The sequence below is a fragment of the Vulpes lagopus genome, chromosome 6 (genome assembly GCF_018345385.1).
Source record: "Vulpes lagopus strain Blue_001 chromosome 6, ASM1834538v1, whole genome shotgun sequence".
Classification (NCBI taxonomy): Eukaryota; Metazoa; Chordata; class Mammalia; order Carnivora; family Canidae; genus Vulpes; species Vulpes lagopus.
Window position 1 is genome coordinate 30,120,660 of NC_054829.1, and position 22,107 is coordinate 30,142,766.

Here is a 22,107-nt window from a genome sequence, read left to right on the forward strand (position 1 = left end):
CAAGATCAACACACAAAGAGAAGCAAAGAGGAGCAGAGAGAGAACCTAAGATCCTGGTGTCAGGGTCTCCAGTTCTAAGTCCTGAGGCCTGGTCCCTGTGGCTAATACTTTGATTCAGAGACATTTCCAGCCTCATGAGCCAATATGTTCTGTCATGGCAACCACAAGTATCCTGATGGGCCCTCCCTCTTCCCAAGTGAATTCTTCTCAGTTGCCTCTTCTCCTCCTCTCCCACCCCATCTGAACAAATTCCTTTCCCTCTCTGTCTCGATTTGTATAGCTCTATAGTGGAGAGAATGCATCTTGTTTCCAACCTCTGTTCACCTAGGAAATGTTAGAGAAGCAAGAGGAGCCAGTGCAGCTTAAAAGGCCTAGGAACAGCAAGACATCTGGGCTATTTCCCTGGTTTGGTTATTGTGGACACTGCTGCTATAAACATTGAGGTGCTGGTGCCCCTTCAGATCACTATGTTTATATCTTTGGAGTAAAGACCCAAAGACTACTGACCCAGTAGTACAATTGCTGGGTCATAGTGTAGCTCTATTTTCAACTTTTTGAGGAACCTGTATACTTTCCAGAGTGGCTGTACCAGTTTGCATTCCCAACAGTGTAACAGGTTTCCCCTTTTTCCACATCCCTGCCAACATCTGTCCTTTCCTGACTTGCTAATTTTAGCCATTATGACCAGAGTGAGGTGGTGGTATATCATTGTGGTTTTAATTTGTTTCCCTGTTGCCGAGTGATGTTGAGCATTTTCTCATGTTTCTATTGGCCATTTGTATATCTTCTTGGAGAAATGTCTGTTCATGCCTTCTACCCATCTCTTGATTAGATTATTTGTTCTTGGGCAGCCCGGGTGGCTCAGCGGTTTAGTGCCGCCTACAGCTCAGGGCGTGATCCTGGAGACCCGGGATCGAGTCCCGCGTCGGGCTCCCTGCGTGGAGCCTGCTTCTCCCTCTGCCTCTCTCTCTCTCCTCTCTGTGTATTCTCATGAATAAATAAATAAATAATCTTAAAAAAAAGATTATTTGTTCTTTGGGTGTTGAATTTAGTAAGTTTTTTATAGATTTTTGGACACTAGCCCTTTATCTGACATGTCATTTGCAAATATCTACTCCCATTTGCAACAACGTGGATGTAACTATGCTAAGTGAAATAAGTCAATCAGAGAAAGATAATTATCATATGCTCTCACTCATACGTGGAATTTAAGAAACAAAACAAAGGATCATAGGGGAAGAGAGGAAAAAAATAAAAAAGATGAAATCAGAAAGGGAGAAAAACATATTAAACTCTTAATCAAAAAAAAAAATAAAATAAAAAATAAAAAATAAAAAAAACTCTTAATCAAAGGAAACAAACTGAGAATTGCCGGAGGGGTGGGGGTGGGGAGGATGGGGTAACTGGGTGATGGGCATTAGGAGGACACATGATATAATGAGCACTGGGTGTTATATAAGACTGATGAGTCACTGACCTCTACCTCTGAAACCAATAATACATTGTATGTTAACTAATGGAATTTAAATGAAAAAAAAAAAAAAACCCTCTAAAAAAAAAGAAAGGCCCAGGAACTCAAGAATACGTCACAGAACTCAGAGAATGACAGAAACGGTTCACACTGAAGAAAGGTAAAGAGATAGAAAGGAGCCAGAAATTCCTTTCCCTCTCTCTTGCTTTGTATAGTTCTAAAGTGGAGAGAATGGTTCTTGCTTCCAACCTCTGTTCATCTAGGAAATGTTAGAGGAGCAAGAGGAGCCAGTGCAGCTTAAAAGGCCTAGGAACAGCGAGACATCTGGGCTCTTTCCCTGGTTTGGCTATTGTGGACATTGCTGGCCAGAGAGGGGAGACAAAGTTGTGTGCTGTGCCAAACTGGGCATATGGGCTCCTCCTGGTACTCACAGCACCCCCAGGCTGCTGCCAACAAAAAATGTGTTCAGTTCCCACTCAGGTGAGAGGCAGCCATGGCCCCAGCTTCCCTCCTTTTCCTGAGGATTTCCCACTAATATTAGGCCTCAGTTCCTCAGCCCTGACTTACAGGCTTTACCCTGAATACCAAATAGAACAAGCTCCGTGTCTGTGTGTGTGTGTGTGTGTGTGTGTGTGTGTGTCTGGAAGGAGAAGGAGAGGCTTTTCAACCAAGTGGCTTAGAAATGTCCCATCAGACAGACGGAGTATGAGCAAGACCACCATCACTCAAGGAAATTTCACACAGTGCAGACCTGCGCTCTCTTTGTCAACATAATATAGTGCTTGCATGAAGCTTTACAATTCACAGAGCTCTCTCCCTACCCCAGCTCTCTGGATCCTCTCAACAGCCTGTGAAGTGGTAAAGGCAGGCATTGCTGCTACATTTACACTTGAGGACTACACCTTTACAGCTGAGAGATCCAATGCCCAGAAACGTTAACTAATTTGCCCAAGTCACACAGCATGTGATTGGTGAAACCCGAACTCCTCTGCACCAGTGCTCTGTTCTGTACCCTGAAGGCTGGAGCCCTGTGTTCCTAGTCACCAGCACATAGTCTACTGAGCAAATAAGCCAGTCCCCACCAGCCCCCCTGAACAGGCAGAGAGGCGGAATTGGCAGTGCTAAGTGATGGGGCTTTACAGGCATTCCTGAAAAATCTCTTCTGCCCAAAAATATCTCAAGTAGAAATTCATGGTTTAGGATAAGCACCACAAACTCCTTTAATCCTCTTAGCCCCCACGGGTAACCAAGGCTATCAAAAACTGGTTACCAATGGGGCTAATATTCTGAGTCACGAACATCTATTCAGTGATGTGCCTGATGTTCAGATCAGCAGCCACCAAGACACAACGGCAGGACAGGCAAGTTGGTGTTTTTGTTTTCTTCAGGGAGGCTCTGGGCTGCTGGGACGCTCCTCCATTTCCACAGTGTTGCTTATAGTGTACAGCAAGACTGCTGGCTGCTCGTTAGCATCCGTAGTCACCGTTTACCTTGGGTGCTAGGCCAGACCACATTTCCCAGACTCTCCTGCAGGGGATGAGGCCATGTGACTGAGTTCCCATCAATTAAATGAGAACAGAGGTGCTCTAGGCTACTTCAAGGCACAATGGAAAAGGGCAACCTTGGAAGCGAGAGTTGATAAATGAAAAGTGGTTGTCATACAGGTCCCTGAATGACATCTAAAGGACTCTCCGAAACCAAGCTGAACAAACAACCAGGCTTTTGATTCTTTAAATTTTTTATTTTTATTTTTTTATTTTTTTTTTAAATTTTTTATTTTTTATTTATGATAGTCACAGAGAGAGAGAGAGAGGCAGAGACACAGGCGGAGGGAGAAGCAGGCTCCATGCACCGGGAGCCTGATGTGGGATTCGATCCCGGGTCTCCAGGATCGTGCCCTGGGCCAAAGGCAGGCGCCAAACCGCTGTGCCACCCAGGGATCCCCAGGCTTTTGATTCTTGTTCACTCCCTGGCACCAGGACAGAGCTTGGCACAAAGAATAACATTATCTAATTTAAGACATCCTTGAGTATGAGGCATAGCATTATTTTACATACTACTGAGAGACTTAAAATGCTGACAATTAAACTATGACACTCTGACACTATGCGTGCACTCAGAATTTTTATTTTATAATTACTGAAAGAGTTCTTTTAGATTTGATGAGTCATAGATTTTCATCGTAAATCACTCTTGTGCATAATAATACAGGAAATAGAGGTGAAGTAATGGACTAAGGTATTTCTAGAACTCCTCATTCCAAATCTGATTCCTCTCTCTTTGACTGAGATTCACAATGCCCATCTTCTTTTCACATGCTGGCATCCTCTGAGGCATCAAGAGTCTTGATGATACAGCACTTCTCAAAAGAATCCATAAAAGAAGTTAAGTGTCATATGTGCTGGGCTCTGCAGCCAGCTTTACGATTCTGTGGATCTAGCTGTATCATATTGCAAGTGAGCCCAGAAATGTCTGATTCACCACCTCCTCAGCAACCATGTGACTCTTATGAAGAGCATGCTCTGTATTTTAGGATTTTTTTCCGCCAAACTATTGACAGTCTACACATTTTGACGTTAGGATGCTGATGTCTGCAAAGGCAATGACAACCTCACTGATATTGCCATGTGCTTGATTTCAGCTCAGGCCATGATCTTGGGGTCCTGGGATAGAGTCCAACATGGGGCTCTGTGCTCAGCATGGAGCCTGGAGAGATTTTTCTCTCCATCTCCCTTTGCTCCTCATCCCCCAGGTTGTGCGCTCTCTCTCTAAAGTAAATAAATTAATTAAAAAAAAAAAAAACACTTGATATATCCTGATTTTAGAGATTTTGAGTTGTGAGGGGTGTATGTCTAGAATTTTTTAAAATATGATTTGGGGCTCTCAATAGATATTTGTTGACTGAATGAGTAGATGAATTCTAGTTCCCATCCTATAACTGAAAATGTTGTGATTTCCTTAGGACAAGGTCTCTCAGTCTTTGGGGCTCACACAACAACTCTGAAAAAACTAAGGTGACTATCAATTGGGCAACTCTTATTTGAAAAGAAGAGAAAAAAGCAATCAAACAGGCCTCCACAATATGGAAAGATCAATCGGATCCCATAACAAGTAGTCCTGAGATAGGGCAGATCTAGTACTGCAGAACTTTGTGACAGATCAGTAAGGACCAAGTCTCCTTGTCATGTTTTCAGACACAGCTGCTGTCATGGTCACAAGTTGGCTACCTTCTTTCTAGGTGTCATATCCAGACATGCAGTGTCCAGTGGGCAAAAAAGGGATCATATCTTCCCTATGACTCTAAAGGTGAAAAGCCTGTATCAGAAGTCCTCCAGCAAACTTCTCATCTCTCAAATTTTTTTTTAAAGATTTTATTTATTTACTCATGAGAGACACAGAGAGAGAGAGGCAGAGACACAGGCAGAGGGAAAAGCAGGCTCCACGTAGGGAGCCTGACATGGGACTTGATCAGGATCACACCCTGGGCTGAAGGCGGCGCTAAACCGCTGAGCCACCTGGGCTGCCCACAAACTTCGAATCTCATGGGCCATCATGGTCCCATGCCCACCCCTCAGGCAATCCCCAGTAGAGAAGTGTGATGACCAGAATTACTCAAGGTTTTGAAACCATCTAAATCCATACCCTCATTGTACAAAGGGGAGATGGAATGGCTTGCCACTCTCTCAGGATCAATCACTGGCTCTGTAGGACCACCCAGACCTCTTAGATTCCCATCAGGTGCTGCCCATTGGCTACCTCCTCCTAGAGAGGATGCTTCTGTTCCAGAGGACGCTGACTGGGAAGTTTTGGGGAGGGTAGATGAGGGAGAAGTGGAAGAGACCGCCAGCCTCAAAGTGGTTGGAGGCAGCAAGAAGAGGCCTGGTTGCTTTACAAAGTTCTTAGGATGAGAAGCTCTGACCCTCAGGGCCTGCTATGCTAGACTAGCCAGACTCTTTAGAATGGAAGAATTCTTGGAAAACTCTTAGTTACCAAGCAACTGAGTCAATCCCTTAAGAACCCATAGTAGGTGGGACGCCTGGGTGGCTCAGTGGCTGAGCATCTACTTGTGGCTCAGGTCATGATCCCGGGGTCCTGGGATCGAGTCCAGCATCAGGCTTCCCGCAGGGAGCCTGCTTCTCCTTCTGCCTATGTCTCTCTACCCCTCTCTCTGTGTCTCTTGTGAATAAATAAACAAATCTTAAGAAAAAAAAAAGAACCCATAATAGAAAAGATCTGAGCACAGACTCTGGTGCCTAGAACATAGAGGAACTCAATATCTTTTTATTTGCTGGAGGTAAGAAGGCAGGAAGAAAGAAATAAAGGGAAGAAGGGAGAAAGAAAAGAAACCCACTAAAAAATTTTTACACAGGCAGCCTGGGTGGCTCAGCGGTTTAGTGCTGCCTTCAGCCCAGGGTGTGATCCTGGAAACCCGGGATCGAGTCCCATGTCAGGCTCCTCGCATGGAGCCTGCTTCTTCCTCTGCCTCTCTCTCTCTCAGTGTCTCTCATGAATAAATAAAATCTTTTTAAAAAATTTCACATGGAATTATTTACATATAATATTTTACATATGCTAGTAGGAACACTGGCCTTGAACTCAAATATCTGAACCTCCACTTAGAAGCTGTGTGACCTTGGGCAAAGCTTCCTTAACTTCTGTGGCTTCAAGGGGAGGGAATCTTGTAAGGATAAAAAGAAGAAATTGGTGTGAAAGCACATGATGTATAACAGACTTAATAGATGATGGCTGAAGCGGAGACTTTTGTTTCATATCTGAAAGGGGAGAACAACCGGGCGATTCTTCCCCAATAATGCAGAACCTGAGCAGAGTCCCAAAGCCCTCCCCCTTCTCCCTCCGGGAGCCTTAGCTCACTTTGCCACCAGATTTTGCAGACCCGGTGCAGAGCATGCTGCCATCTGCCGGGAAGAGGGAGGAAGTGAACTCCAAAGCATCCCTTCACACCAGGCCATTATGAGGAGCAACCTGGAAAAAAGAGAAGCATCTGGGCCCAATTTCCCTTCCTCTCTGCTGTGATTCTCTTATCCCTTAAGACAGGAAGGGCTCTCATCATTGGTCAACAACTTATGGCAAAATAAGATTTAAGTTTTTCTTTTTGAAAGGGGTATGATATTATTCAGCCTTAAAAAGGAAGAACATTCTGACACATGTTACAATGTGAACAAAACTTGAGGACAGTTAACTTAACGTTAAATGAGGTAAGCCAGTCATAAAAAGACACATACCATATGATGCCATTTTTACGAGGTATCTAAAGGAGTCAAATTCATAGAAATAGAAAGTAGAATGGTAGTTGGCAGGGACTGGGGAGGAGGAACCAGGGAGTTGTTTAATGCATAGCATTCCAGCTTTGCAAGATGAAAAAGTTCTGGAGGAGACACCTGGGTGGCTCAGCAGTTGAGCGCCTGCCTTCAGCTCAGGGCATGATCCTGGGGTCTGGGATTGAATCCTGCATCCTTCTCCCTGTGAAGAGCCCGGAACTCTTTCTATGTCTCTGATTCTCTCTGTGTCTCTCATAAATAAACTAAATAAAATATTTTAGAAAACCCCTAAAAGTTCTGGAGATGGTTGCACAACTAATCCTAGGATCGAGCCCTGAATTGGGCTCCCTGCTCCGTGGGGAGTCTGCTTCTCTTCTTCTCAAATAAATAAATAAAACCTTTTGAAAAATGGTCAAAATGGTGACTTTTTATGTTAGGTATATTTTACCACAGTGAAAAAAATAACAGTAAGTGATAGAGATAATAAGCACATGGTAGGCACTTGACTTCGTGCAATGGAATCCCAATAAACATTTGTGGATGAAGATGGAAAGAAGTGATGCTGACAGACGGTCTCAGACATCAGGGTGAACACGAGAATGGACATCTTTCCTTCCCCCCAGGATGGCCTTCCAAGTAGTGAAATTAGTCACAACTGCCTTCTCTTTGAGGTGATAAATTAGTTTTCCTGTTCTCATCTAAACACTAAAATTTGGGATCCCTGGGTGGCACAGCAATTTGGCGCCTGCCTTTGGCCCAGGGTGTGATCCTGGAGACCCGGGATGGAATCCCACGTCGGGCTCCCGGTGCATGGAGCCTGCTTCTCCCTCTGCCTGTGTCTCTGCCTCTCTCTCTCTCTCTCTGTGTGACTATCATAAAAAATAAAAAAATAATAAAATAAAATTCAGAAAAAAATAATAAAAATAAACACTAAAATTTATAAATAAATAAATAAATAAATACACACTAAAATTTTCTGGCAATAGCATGGCCTCAAGTTCAACCTGAGCCAGAGCATCCTTCCTCCCTGAGAACTATATTTCTATGATCAGCGCTGGCAGTGGCGGCCACGTTTTGTTCATCCCAGGGCTGGAGGGTCCCAGTTTATAGAACTTGAGAACTATAAAGGCTCTGAGCAGCCTCATGAGATTTAAGAGATTTATCTCCTACCTAATAAAAATACATACATATAAAAAATATTTTAAATAGTGACTTATTAAAAGTTGCAGAGCTGAGACCTGAACTTTCACCATCAGAGACACTCCCACCCCACCCTCACAGCAGCAAGCAGCATGTGGGACAAGTTCCTTCCCTTTTCTCGTGACAGGGTTACTGCTCTGCTAGAGAAAAGGTTCTCCTGTGGTCAGTGATATCCCAAGGCCCATGAGCCACAGTTTTTGCTTGGGTAACAGGACAGGTTGAGTCTGTTCTAGGCAGGACCCTCAGCCTAGAGGCAGGGATCAGATCCTACAGGAGAAGCAAGGCAGGGTGCAGCAGGTGAGCCCCCAAATGCACTGTCAGCTAGCTCTGGCTTTGCAATCTCCTGGAGCCCCTGAGGTGGGGCCTCCTGACTTTGAACAGCCCTGTCTCAACCCAACTTCTCTGCCTGGTCAGAGTCTCACCCAGAAGCAAAGCCAGAACACTCCTTGCTCACCAGGGGTATGTGAAGTAAAAGAAGTAACTGCCTCCCAAGTCCAAGCCATAAGGTTTCTAGCTTTGCAAAGTCCTTGCAGCAGCCTTGGAGTCGGAGCATCACCATCCTGGCTCCTCACAGAAGCACCAAATTCCCCAGGGGCTGCTGGCCTTTATCTGAGGGCTTCGGAGCAGCCCCTTTTGTCTGGTGATTTTAATGACTACCTTCCATTTAGACCAACTCTGACACAGACTGCTTCTCTGTGACTCAAGCAAGTCTCTGCTGCTCCACCATCATCATTCACTGGGGGCTCCAAATTTTACTCAGATGGTACTTGACCACCCGCAGGCCGCTGCGTGGGATAGGATGGGGGAAGGGGGTGGCAGTGACATCCCTCCAGAGATAAATACAGTCAGTGGATCCTTCCCAGGAGCTGGCAGCTGGGCAGTGGGTCAGCTCCTGAGTGTTTTACGGATCTCTGACCTCACCCATTAACATACTGTTGGGGAACAGCATTACAACCAACCGGTCATTACCATTTCTTACTCTCTCTTATGGGATTACAAAACAAAAAGCATACACTTCTCCTCAGCAGAGAAGGCACGCTGTCAACTTCCAGTGGGAATACTGAAGCCAGCAAGCCATAAAACTAGATGTCCTTTGCTTCCCTGAGGCTATTCCTACTCATGAAGTCTGCTCCCTTTGGTCAGTGCTCAAATCAGAATAAAATCAAGCTGATAGTGCTGTTACATGGGGCCAACCAGGATCTCAGGGTGGGAACATAGACGTTTTGGTTAATTATTAGGAAGCCTCTCCCAGGAGTTGCAGCAACCAGAGTATTTCTTCACACTTAGAGAAACACACCTGCTTATTAAGACTACATGCAAGTGATTGTACAATTCCACATTTGGCCTGCAGGGGGAAACATCTCTCTAGCAATGATCACACCACCAGCGGTACTGCAGGAAACCCATTTAATTGGCCAAGGAGTATGGGTTCTGGTTTTTTGTTTTTTTTTGTTTTTTTTTTAATCAGATCAATACATTTCCAATAAGTAATTTCCACTGTGATATACTTTCATATAGAGATATTGCTCTTTTACTATTTACAGTGTTAGGTACATAGTGAGCTTTCAACAAATAAATACTTATGGACTGATCAGTTGCTTGGAAATAACCCAGACTTGCCCGAGGCATAGAAAGTAGGGGGGGAAATGGGAGGAAAGGAACTAGGGATTGGTGAATGTTCACGGAAAAGCACTTCTTTTCAGGTTAATAGCTTGTCTGGGGGAAAAAATGCATTTGAAAATTTCCAAAAGACCTTTCTCCAAGAACAAACCATTATCAACCTAATTCTTTAAAAACAAAACCAAAAAATGGTAATCTTGATTTTATACATCTTTCTCCTAATTTCAAAGTCCATCCTATATACATGTTAGATAAGTGAGTTCCAAGTTTATGCAGGTTTCTCCGTGTTTAAAGTTTTTACATTTAGACTTATCTTTTTTCAAATGTATCGATTCTAAGTGCCTCTGCCCTGGACCACCCCCCCACTTCTCAATCGGAGCCCACCCAGGACTCTAGCTGAGGCCCCCTTAGCTTCACCAGGCAGCCCTGAGCACAGAGCAGGGCACCACAAACCTGGCCTGGGCTAGCTGTCCAGTAGACATGCATGTGTTTTGAGGGGAGGCCAGCACCTTGCTGGGGCTTGCCCTGCAGTCATCTGTGTGCCGCTCAGACTGGGCTCCTGGCTCTGTTTGCCAAGCAGCAGAGGATCAGCACCTTTAATACCACCAGTGACCATGAGCAGCCTGATCCCAGGCAGATCCAACGTTCAGGCCCTGCATCTTCCAGGATCACATTGCTTCACTGGGTAAAGCCTCCGCAGTGAGAGGAGACAGCAAGGTGACCAAGCAGGGGCAGCTCAGAGGGAGACCTCTGCGATCCCACAGACCCACAGCACCACCACTGCCAGAGGCAGCTGCCTCCCTACTCAACCAGGAGTAAACAGTGCAGGAGGCAGGGCCTCCTTGTTCCACCTCTTAGGCTTACTACCGTCCTCTGGGAGAGCACTCAGCATCACTGCTGGCCCCAGATCTCAGCCAGGGTGCTGGGCCCTCAGTACACAGTAGGAAGAATGTGGGGGTTAAGGGGCAGGGTCACATTCCCTCCAAGCCAGCTGAAGCTACAGGTGGATGATCTCACCTGAGGATGGAAGTGAGTGGGTAGCCTCTCAGCCAGGGCCCAACCTCAGGAAAGGAGGCACCATAGCATGTGTGGTATGCCACAAACCCAAAAGTCACTGTGTTAGGTCCCTCTCTTCCCTTCCCTACAATGTGGTAAAAGTGAGGGGCCTTGGCTGAGGGATGTGTATGGGCCTCAGAAGCAAAGAAAGGGTTAGAAACCTGGGGTGGGGGTGGGGGGGAAGCAGGTAGGTGTCAAGGTGGGGAGGGGTGGCCTTTATACATGAAGACAAGGAAGCAGCATCACAGAGAGATGGGCACAACGGCTCTGGGCCCTGCCCACCCCATTCCCCAACCAAAATGTCTCCAAGCGCAGCCAAGCCCCTCCTGACCTCACCAGGTGAGCACCAGGTAACAACCAGGCAGCACCCAGCTTGGGCCTGATGGGCCCCCGATATAAACCCAAGGATAGGGGCCGGGGTGGAGGTGAGGGAAGTGCCACCCCTGTCCTTTGAGGGTGAGGTGCAGCTCTGGCCCAGAGGGGAGCAGAGAGGTGCCAGGGGGAGTTGGATCCCCTCCTGGCACCCCTTCCCCCACCCAGCCACTAAGGAAAGACCTGGGGGGCAGGGGAGGAGCACCCATCACTTTCCACCCCGGGGAACCACGGAGGGGGCTCCTGGCTGGTTTGCCATGATGTGGTAGATGGATTCTCGGAAGCGCTGGTCCCGGCTGAGCCTCTTGGCCACCTCCTTCAGCTCCTCCATGTTGTTGGCATCCAGCTGGGAGGTCATGAAAGACTGGGACGGCTTCACTGGGGAGAGGGTGGCCGTGAGCGGCCCCTGGCTCACCAAGGCTCGGCCGGTCCCCACCCCACGGGCTGCCGGGCTGCCGCAGCCAGTCCCAGGCCGCCCCGCCCAGCCTCGGCGCTGGATCCGCGCGCCCCGCGCCCCGCGCCCCCCGCCCCGGCCCCGCCTGGGCGCCCCCTCGGGCCGGGCGCGCCGCCAGCCGCAGCCGCACTCACTGTCGTTCCAGGAGGTGCTGGACCGGCGCCGGTGGAAGCGGCAGCTCTTGATGCGGCGAGTGGCCGCCTTGTGGATGTACACGGAGTTCTTCATGATGACCGGCATCTTGGCCTCCAGCTCGGCGTTCCGGATGCACTCCTCGAAGAACCCTGCGGCCGCAGGTGCGCGCTCTGCTCCCGCCGGCCGCGCGCCCCGCCCCGCCCCGCCCCGCCCCGCCCCGCCCCGCGCCCCGCGCCCCGCGCCCCGCGGAGCAGCCCCGAGGGGCTCCAGCGGGGAGCGCGCCCACCCGCCCTGCAGGTTCCAGTTCCAGAGCCGGGAGGAAGCCGCGCCCCGGGAGCCCCGAGGGGAACCTCCCCGCGCAGCGCGGCCCACCTGCTGCGCACCCCGCCCCGGGCCGGGCGCTCGGGGGCTGGCCTCGGGCGGGGGGCGGGGGGCGGGGGGCGGGGGCTGGCCCCGGGGCGGGGGGGCGGGGGGCAGGGCTTACTTTTCAGGTGGCTCACGTCAGCGCGCATCCTCTCCTCCTTCTCCTTGTTCCGCACCTTGGAGTTGAGCCCTTGTTCCAGGCTTCTCAAGGCCCCCTCTGCCTCCCGCAGACGCCTCTCCAGGTCCATGCGGACCTTCACCTCGGCCTGAGGGCACCGGGAAGAGCCGCGAGTGGGCTCCTGGGGCGCCGTTGCCGTCTCCCCGCGAAGCCTTCCCTGATGGTGCCCCGCCTCAGGCCGGCTGGCTCGCCTCTGGGCTTGGATGGAAGTTACCACATCCTGCCTCGGTCCCCCGCCCCCGACCACACGGCCTGGACTCAGCCCCTGCGTCTGGCAGGGGGCTCCCAATGCTGCCCCGCCCAAGCAGCACCCTCACTGCTTCCCCAAGCGGCGGCTCCATCAGGCTGGCAGCGGTAATTCAGGTAGTTGCAGGTAAGGAATGTGAGGGAAGGTTCCCGAACACAGGCCGCTGCCAGCAGGCCCAAGCCAGCACCTTGAGCTCCCGCTCGGCCTGCTGCTTCTCTGCGGTCAGCTCCTGCAGCGAGTTCTGCAAGGCCTGGGACTGGCTGGAGTAGAACTCCCGCTCTTCCTCCAGGGCCCGGGAGCGCTCCTCGTTCTCCTTCATCCTGCCGGGTGGGCGTGGAAGAGGTGTGCTCACTCACCCAGGGGGCTTTCCAGTGGGAGGCAGCCCCTCCTAGACACCCGGCTGGAGAAACCCTGAGACCCAGGCTTCTTGAGCCTCAGAACTTTCTGGGTTCTGTCACCCAGGGGATGAGAGGGGGTGCTGTGGTCCGAAGTTAGAAGACTGGAGTCTCGGGTCCAGGTCTTCCTAGTTCTGTGACCTTAGGAAGGTCCTATCAACCCTCTGAGGTTGATTCCTCCATTGTACAAAGGAGCTATGGAGGTCCTGCCCAGCCTGCCACAAAGCATCATTAGATGGACCTACTGCCTGTCCGTATGGTTCACACCAGTGCGAGGAGATAATGATCAAGTCAGCTACGGGTAGTGCAAGTTTTCTTCCCATTTGCCCCGTGGAGAAACTGAGTCCCAGGCAAAAGGAAGTAAGTGATCTATCTGGTCAATGCCAGCTAGAGCCTAAGAATCCGGGTATGCAGTTCAAGGAAAGTTATCAAACTAGATTCAGGGGTTGAAGGGCCTCTCACCGCTTCTCAGCCAGGAGCTTCTCTTCCAAGAGCTGCTGCATCTTCTCCTCTATCTGCCTCAAGTTGCTATGGAGACCCCCACTGGGAGGGGGCTGCTCACTCTGATTGGCCAGTGTCTGCAACTGGTTCTCATTCTCCTCCAGCATTGCCAGGGTTTTCTTCTTCTCTATGGAGAGTTCCTGGCATGGAAGGACAGAAGGAAGAGAAAGAACCTAATTTAGATTCTCTAACATGGCTGCCCTCACCTGCCTTTCAATTTCAGGAAAGGGTGCCCTCCTTACTCAATGTTCTAGAGACACCCGAAATATCTTCCTTCTTCCCTGAAGGTAAAAGGACAACCAAGATCTCCTTCTTTACAAAGAGGCAAGGTTACTCCTTCATTGAGGAACTTTGGGAGGCACCCAGTGCAGCTTACAGTGGAGGTAGCACCTACTTCAACTGGGGCACAAGGGCTCCATGACCTTTGGGGGTCTTTGTTCCTCCAGGGGTGAGTGACGGAGTGTGTTGGGCTCATATGAAAAACATCCAAGAGGAGCAAGCCCTAGAATAGATTTAGACATCCTCCCCTTTATCAGGCTGGGGTCTTGTGCTACCCCAAAATTCTGGAGTTGAAACACTCCATGAGAACCATCTCTCATGGTGTGAAAATGAAAGATAAACAAATAAAAGCACCACAAAGCCCCACTCAGTGGAGAGAGAATAGAAACCCTGCAGCCTTAGGGTCCTAAAGCTCAGGGCAAACCCTTGCCTGGAAGAGTCAGGGAAGCTTGGCTGTGTTGATGTTGGGGTTGAGTCTTAGAAGGATGGATGAGTCCTCAAGGCAGAGAAGAAGAGGAAGGACATTCTGTGTGAAAGGAACAGCATGGGGAAAGGTGTGGAGTCTTGGCTCCACAAGACTCCACAAGTCTTGGCTCAAAGAGCTTGGCTTCCTCAGGGCACATGAGCTCAGTGGTTTGGAGTAAGGGTCAGAGTGTCTTTGTGCAGGGTGTGGAGGGGCAACCAAGGGAGAGTTGGGGAGGAGGGGCTGTGGATAGTTTGCACTTGGTCCTTGACACCTACCACCTCCTCCCTCCCTTTTACAGTTTCTGTGTATCAAATGGAGGTAACATGGCAGTTAATTTCCCTTCTTGCTCAGTTTCACCCAGGAGCAGCTAAGTCAATGAGCCACAAGAAGGAAGAAATGGGGAGTCCCACCACCCACCCTAAATCAATCCTCCATCTGGTATAAAAATAGAAACACCAAAGAAGGTGTCACAGTCAGAGCAGGACAAACTTGAGTTTGCCCCTCTGGATCCTGCTTCTGGCCTCCCATGCTCACTGGCTCACCTGGTGAGGTCAGTCCACAGAGAAGAGACCCTTGAGATCAACTCCATCCTGCCCTGTTCTCCTTGCAGAGAACCCTCTGGGGAATGCTGTATCATGTGGCCCAAACAACCTGCTTCTGGGTCAGCCAGCCCACCAGGGCCCCCTCACCTCCAGCGTCTGCTGCAAGGACTCCGTGAGGTGCCTCAGCTCCTTCTTCTCTTGCTCCACACCCTTGAGGCACCTTGCAGTTAGCTCTAGCTCCCTGCAGGGACAGAGGGCTGGGTATGGCAGTGCCCACCCCTCCCAATCCCCTCTGCACACAGAAATGCTTCGGCTTCACCTCCCCGATATGGCTCAGAGGGGTCCTTGCAAGGCCAGCCCCTCTCTGTGTGGCAGGGTCCTGATAGCAGCTGTAGGGACCTGAGGCTGAAAGAAGGAGATCCCAGCCAAGTGGGGTGGAAGTCACTTGCTCCAGGTACGTATGCATCTGTCAGATGAACCCAGGACCACCCCACAGGTAGAGAAACACTAGAGAAACCAAGGGGGTCCTGGCCCCACCTCCTATCTTTCCCAGACAGAGCCTGCTAGAACCCCTACTCACTCTGACTTGGGACATGGCTGAGGCCCTTCTCTGGCATGCCAATCCCCTTGCTGCTTTCTTAACAAGCCTGGTTCCCCTCACACGTTTACCTTTCTCCTCCTTGAAATGCCTTTATCTTTCCTCCTGCCCAATTTCCTAAATACTACCCATTCTTCAAGGCCCAGCTCAATCAAACCTCTCTTAGTGCCCACAAGGATCACACATATGCCTTAATTCCTATGACCCAGGGAGTCTGCACTATGCCGGATTATATGAGTGTGCTGATGTTTTCTGGGTGTGAGAATGGTTTTCCCAAACAGACTGTAAGATCCTGCATTGTAAGATAAGAGGGCTTATCTTCTATTCCAGTATCTGGTGCAATTCTGGGGATAAGCAGATGCTTGGCCATTTACTTGGTCAGATCCTCTGAGCTTCTCCCTCCTCAAAGTACTTGTCTAACTGACTTTGTTTTATAAGGTTGTTGCAAGAAAAGCCTTTCTGGGCTAACACTGATTATCAGTAGTGATGAGGAGGAGGAGAAGGGGGAGGAGGAAGACAGCGACAATCACCACCAACAACAGTACCCAGAGCCTTAGTTTCCAAATTCCTGGATAGGCTGACTCAGAGTGACCTGGAAAGCTTTTGTAAAATATAGATCTCTGGGCTCTACCTTCTAGAGATTCTCATTCTGGTCTATGGTCATAGTGTGCAACTGGGTTTGCAAACCATACACAGATTAAAGATCCCAAGGGTCATCATTAGCCAGAATGTGAAGGGACAGTGCAGGGCATGTTGGGGGTCTTGACTAGAGACCTCTAGGCTGGCTCTTTCCTGTCCACCTCTTGGTACAGAAGGCTTGACAGGGGCAAGAGGGCCTCGTTGCTTGGGGGATGCTTGTTTGCACCTGCCCGTGCCTTGTGTCCAGTTTGTGTGGGGTCTACAGCTCCTTCTGGGCTGCCCCGAGGCCCGAAGCACTGGGAAGACAGACCCAAACCAAGTTATCAAGTGGTGAGGCTCTCCTGGGAGGCATCTCCCCAGGCCTGATGGGAGACCTGGATTCTAATGCCCTGCCCACGACGCACCTTCCTCCCACCCTCTCCTGGGCACCACCACCACCTTTTGATCTGCTCCTGTTCCATTTTGAGCTCCTGCACCACTTCCTCAAACTGCTGCTTCTCGGCCTCCAGCACCTGGTTAAGGCGTTCAAGCTCCTGAAGAAAACCAGAGGGGAAGAGAAGAGTCATGGGCAGCCAAGTGCCCCTGAGGTCAGGAACCAGAACTCTAGTCCAGGGGCCACTCTCGGATTGCAGTACGGGGCTGGGGCATATGCAGGGGCAGACTCGGGGTTAAGACCTGGGGAGCCCTTGTCCCACCCAGCAACACTGTTTCAACAGACCCAAAATCCATGATGGGCCTGGCCTTATCAAACACACCAAGCATGCTGCAGCTAGGCTTTAGAAAGAATCCCAGCATTGTTCCCTGTGAGTAGAGGTGATGATAATTCTAGATGTCTACTCTACATCCTCAGGCATGTTGGCTGGAGAGAAAAGTGGTGAGTGTATATTTCCATTAAAGATCCCTGGAGTGACATCCATTAAGGGTGGCAAAGAAAAGTCATTCCCAACCCGAAAGTCAGAAAATCAGGACTCTTCTTTTTCCCCTCAAGACATCTAGGAAGTAACCAGCCCAGGTGGCTGCAGCTTTTCCTGCGCTTGGCCAGAAGGGAACAGGAGAGCCAGAAAGCGCAGGGCAGGCCCCCAGGGCCAGACTAGGCCTGTCAGGAGTGCCAGCAAGCACTCACTGTATTTTTTCAGCAAGTATGTGCCCTTCAAGAGTCCCGTTTTCCTGGGCTTTACTGGCAGGTGGGGCTGCAGGGTACACTTCAAGTGAAGCTTAGCTGGAAGCAGTTTCGTGACAACTGCTTTGTCCTTCACATTTCACCCCGAGGGAGGATATTATTTCTAGCACCTCAGAGGCCAGCAGGCCCTTGCTAGGCCTCCAAGAACCAGAGAGCGAAACAGATGCTCCTGAAGATAACAGGGCAGAGCAATCATTTGATTTTTCTTACCCCTCCTTCCTGCGTTGGTCCCAGGCCTATGTGAGAAAATGCTTTTCCCCTCTAAGTCAATAACCGTGGGCCCAGGCCATACTTAGCGCTGTGCGACAGTCAGAGAAATGGGCCCTCATGAAGCAGAGCCCTCTATGGTCAAAGGCACTTGAAAGGCGCTTCGGTCTTCATCAGATACTAGAATCCGGGGATCAGTTTTCCAGCCAAGAGATGGCCTGGGCTCTGCTTGAATGGCTCTCGTGACAGGGAAGTCAGTCCCTCTTAAGACAGCTTATTTCACCCCAGAATGACCTGCTCAAAGCTCTTCCTTCTGGATTCAACCTCAGCAGGGGCCCTGCCTGAAAGCTACAAAATCAGAAGCACTGAGGAAGGACCAAAGACTTTGCTGAAAGTTTTGAGGGGCTCACATGAGAGGGCTGAATGTCATTTATGGAGCGAAACTGCCCTCCAACCCCCTCGCCAGCCACCGCTGTCCTTTGACTAGACTCCCCCGTCAGCAGCGGCTTCCCTGCCAGGGAACCTGCCGCCCTCAGCTACTGGCTCCCCTGTAGCCCTCCTTCTCAGCCATGAGGCCTGAATATGCCAGCCAGCAAAGGAAGAGCCAGTGAGCAGCTCTTTAGCCAAACAGAAGACTGACAGAGCCCAAGACATATCCAACTTCCGGACACCCTGAGTCCCTCAGGGACACACCTAAGAGAGGGGGCAGCCAGTTTCATCCCCCAGTTCCATCTGAGCCCAAATCTGCCTCCTCATAACTTCCAGCAGTGGGTCCGCCTTCTCCCCTTGGAGCCATAGAACAAGACTGATCCATTTTCCCTTTAAGTGTTGGGGACAACTATTCTGTCCCCAAGTCTCCTCTCTTCCAAGCCAAATAATCCCTGTTCACCATGCTTCACTGCATTATTTCTAAATCCCCCATAAAAGTAATTATGCTTTTGAAAAGAATGCAGGTCCCTGATTGGGAAGATTACAATAAAGGTTCTTCCCAGTTAATTGACAGGCTCAGTGCAATTCCAGTAAAAATCCCAATGAGATTTTTTTTTATAGGTTCATTCATTCATGCCACACATATTTATTGAGTGCTTAATATGTGCCAAGCATCTGGCAGACTCTGCATTGAGGATGTGAAGATGAGCAAACCCAGACATGCCTCAGTTCTCACAGAGTTACAGTTCAGTGCATGAATCAGAAGCTAATAAAATAAGTATTGATGTGAGAATATGGTTACAAACCAAGGCACGTGATGTGCAGGACAGGGACATAGTTCTATGTAAAGCTGCCTTGGACAAGGAGGAGGGAATGATTGATGGGGTGGGGGGCGGGAGCAGGAGATTCTTGAGCCAATAGGTGGCAGGTGGATAAATAAGAGGAAAGAGCATTCCGGGAGGATCAGTATGGGCAAAGGCCCTTTGGAAACCTGCTGCCCATAGCAAACTGCTGCCCTGAAAGAACCAAGATAGGTCCATACAGCTGGGCCCAGAATGAGAGTGAACAGGGTGCAAAGGAGGCTAGACTGCACAGGGCCTTGGGCTATGCTGGGGATTTTGGTCTTTTTTACCTAAACAAAAACAAGCAATGAGGGTTTTGAGCAGGGAATAGGGGAACAAGGTGAGCAACATAACCCGATTTCCACTGTAAACAATGACTCTGGCTACAGCATGGAGGAAAGGGATGAAGAGGGACCCAAAAGAACCCAGGTGGGAGGCCACTGCATTAGTCCGTCAAGACCTAACTAATACTGTGAACCAGAGCAGGGCAGTGAGATGGAAAGAAGTGGCTAGGCAGGTTCTAGAGCATGTGGGGGCAGTGCCATCAGAACTCAGGGGTAGAGTGGGATAGGGGATGGATGGGGAGGACAGGGTGAGGCATGACTCCTGAGTCTCCAGTCTGCACAAAAAGGGATGGTGGTGAATTCCCTGAGATAGAGAGCACTAGAAGAGGAGCACTAGCTGTGCTGGAGAAGATCATGAATGGTCTCGGAAACGCTGAGTTTGCAGTATTTTTGAGAACTCTGGCTGGAGATGTGACATCAAGAGTTGGATATTAAAGAGCTGTAGCTCAGCAGAGAAAAAGGATTGCATCTGTCAGTGGGGAGTCATTTGCACACACACAGTAAATGAAGCCGGAGTTGTGGTCTAGATTGCCTTTAGATCTAGTGCAGAGAGAAGAGAGGAGGGTATTCTCTGAGATGGGCAGTACTACTTTGTAGTTTTCATGGGAGGATAACGTGAGCTAATCCATGCAAATTGTCTGCAACACAGTGCTTAATAAATGACAGATAGTATTATAAACTGAAACTGTGGTATCTGTTCAAGGATGGACAGCAATTTAAAGGAATGGAAAAGAGAATTCTGAAACAGATCTTGTATATGATAATGACAGTGATGGATAACATTCTCTGTGAGCTTACTCTTCTCAGTACTATACATGTATTAACTCATTTAATCCTCATAACAACTCTGAAAGCAGACAATATTTTTATCCTCAGCTTACAAATGAGAAAAGCAGAGGTACATAAAAGTCAAGTAACTTGTTCAAAGTCACGCATCTCTTCGTCCCTTTCCCCACACTACAGCCAGTCAATGTTGAAGGAAGGACTCAAATGTGGGCAGTAGGGTAGAGCAAGATGGAACTGTCCATACACTGCTGGTGAGAGTGAAAACTGGTACAAACTTTCTAGAAAGCAATTTGTCAATATGCATCAGGAGTCTTAAAAGTTCTTGCCCAGACTCAGTGATTTCACCCGTTGGAATCTCTCCTCAATGACTAGACAGTAGACCAAGATTTATGTGTACAGAAATGTTCACAATTTATAATAGTGAAAACAGGCTAGATGTCCAAAAACAGAAGAATGGTTAAAGGGAACATCACATAGGATGAATCAGTACATGGTCATTAAAACTGATGTTTGCAAGGAATGCAAAATGACATTAAAAATTGCTAAAGGTATAGTGGTCATGAAGGTATAATGAAAAAGTGGGCCATAAAACTGAATATCTGCTATGATCCTATTACATTGAAAAATATATAAGAATAATAAGAATTATATACACGTTAATATGTATATGATGATATACATATTTTTTAAATATTTTATTTATTTTGAGAGAGAGAGTGTGTGCACACAGGCAGGGGGAGGGCAGAGTAGAGGGAGAGAATGAATCTCAACTATGCTCCATGCTAAGTGCAGAGCCCGACATGGGGCTCGATCTCATGACTCTGAGATCATGACCTGGGCTGAAACCACGAGTTGGACGCTTAACTAACAAAGCCACCCAGGTGCCTCTAGAATAATGTATATTTTTTTTAAAGACTGAAGAAAAATAATAAAATGTTGGCAGCAGTTGTCTGTCAACTGTGGGATTGAGGACAAAGTTTGTTCTACAAAGAGTATGATTTCTACTGTTAATAAAAAAGCTACATATTAATAAGGACAAAGAAAGAGAATCTTCTTTCTGGTTGCTCACTTCTTTTCCTTTCATTTCACCTGTGTGACTCTTAAACTGATGTCCAGGTGTAGCCTGAGACCAATGACAGCAGAATGTATCAACCTGGAACAGCTAGAACCTTCTGTTCCTGCAGGCAAGATGATCTGAGCGTTTGTAGCAACCCTGCCACATAGGTTGAGGTCAGCTGAGACCTGCTGCAGCTAAAGACTCTGTCCACTACCTAGTGCGTGTTCTTCTGATTCCTGGGCCTGGTTAAGTTGTAGGAGTACAAGGTTAGAAAGAAGTCACCTGAAGGCAAATTCTAGCTCAATAAAAGGAAGAGATTTCAAACCACAGAGAAATAAGGCCAAGAATAGCTCCAGAGGCTGTGAGCTGCCCATCATAGGATCAGGATATCATCCATCAGGGAGGTGAGCAAAGAGCCTCATCTTGAAGTGGGAGGTTCTTTCCAACACCCAGAGTCTGTGTTCTAACCAGAAGCAGCCTGGGTGGCCAGATGCCTGCCTACTGGGCCCTGGACATTTCTAATTTCCCAGGCCAATGCTGAGCTCTCAGAGTTGGAAAGCCAGAAAAGGAAAGGTAGGCAGGCTGCCCTCCTCCAGGGGATGAGAGAGATGAGATCACAGGGAGTCAGGGACATTTGAGGAACCTGCGCCCAAAGAAGGGCATGGCTTTCCGGCCACAGGGCATTCTCTGCTCACGTGTCAAGAGTCCCAGGCCCTCTCTTCCACGTGGAGGATGTTGTGGCCACACCACCATACAGCTCACATCGGCGTGGGCCTTGCACTCTGTTGCCTTCTATGTCATTGGGCCTCACAGCAACCCGAGAGCTAGGTGGGCATAGCCACTAACTCTTACCAGAGCATCACAGATAGAGAAACTGAGGCCCGGAGAGGTTAACTTGCCCAAGGCCACACAAACTCCAACCTCAGTCTCCTAGTTCCAGACCCTGAGCCTGCCTTTAGGCCAGGCTGCCCCTTAAAAACCAGAGAATCTTCATCATATCACTAGGCTCTCCTGCCCGATGCTTCCCTAAGTGGCCCAAGGCACGCCCAGACAACCTGTGCCTTGCAGTGGAGATGGGAGAGGCAGGGGACAGGTAGACCAATGGCATGGATGAGCAAGTTAGGGCAGGCCTGATTCTATTCTTGCTCCAGAGCGCAGCTGACAGGGGCATCCAAACCTGGCCACAGAGCTTTCCCTCGCGCCTGCCCACAGCAGCCTTCACCGTGGGAATCAGCTGGGCCCATGTGCGTCTCATTCACATCCTGAAACACACAATCAGCGAGTTTACAGCTGACAGGCCTTGCTCCTCCGACATGCTATGGCTTTAAGTGAGGCCTGTGAGTGGTGGGTCTCTGCTGTCCTCATTCTCTGGCTAAAGACCTAGATAGAGTGTCTAAATTTTCCTCCGGCTGACTGCTGCCCCAGATTTAGCCTCTCTGATGGATAAGGCTGTCTCTCTCCCTGCTG

At 49.2% G+C, this 22,107-nt stretch overlaps 1 protein-coding gene across 1 annotated transcript in view; it reads right to left on the reverse strand.

Moving 5' to 3' along the window:
• Positions 1-9,343: 9,343 nt before the first annotated feature.
• The window catches only part of PLEKHD1 (pleckstrin homology and coiled-coil domain containing D1), a 28,685-nt gene continuing 15,921 nt past the window's right edge, over positions 9,344-22,107 (reverse strand). Inside the window, exons 7-13 of the mRNA XM_041757994.1 lie at positions 16,234-16,328; positions 14,706-14,799; positions 13,233-13,411; positions 12,563-12,695; positions 12,072-12,216; positions 11,587-11,736; positions 9,344-11,376 (exon numbers count right to left, since the gene is read on the reverse strand). Coding sequence (XP_041613928.1) covers positions 11,207-11,376; positions 11,587-11,736; positions 12,072-12,216; positions 12,563-12,695; positions 13,233-13,411; positions 14,706-14,799; positions 16,234-16,328 — 966 coding nt within the window. The 3' untranslated portion in view covers positions 9,344-11,206. The remainder of the gene's footprint in view (positions 11,377-11,586; positions 11,737-12,071; positions 12,217-12,562; positions 12,696-13,232; positions 13,412-14,705; positions 14,800-16,233; positions 16,329-22,107) is intronic.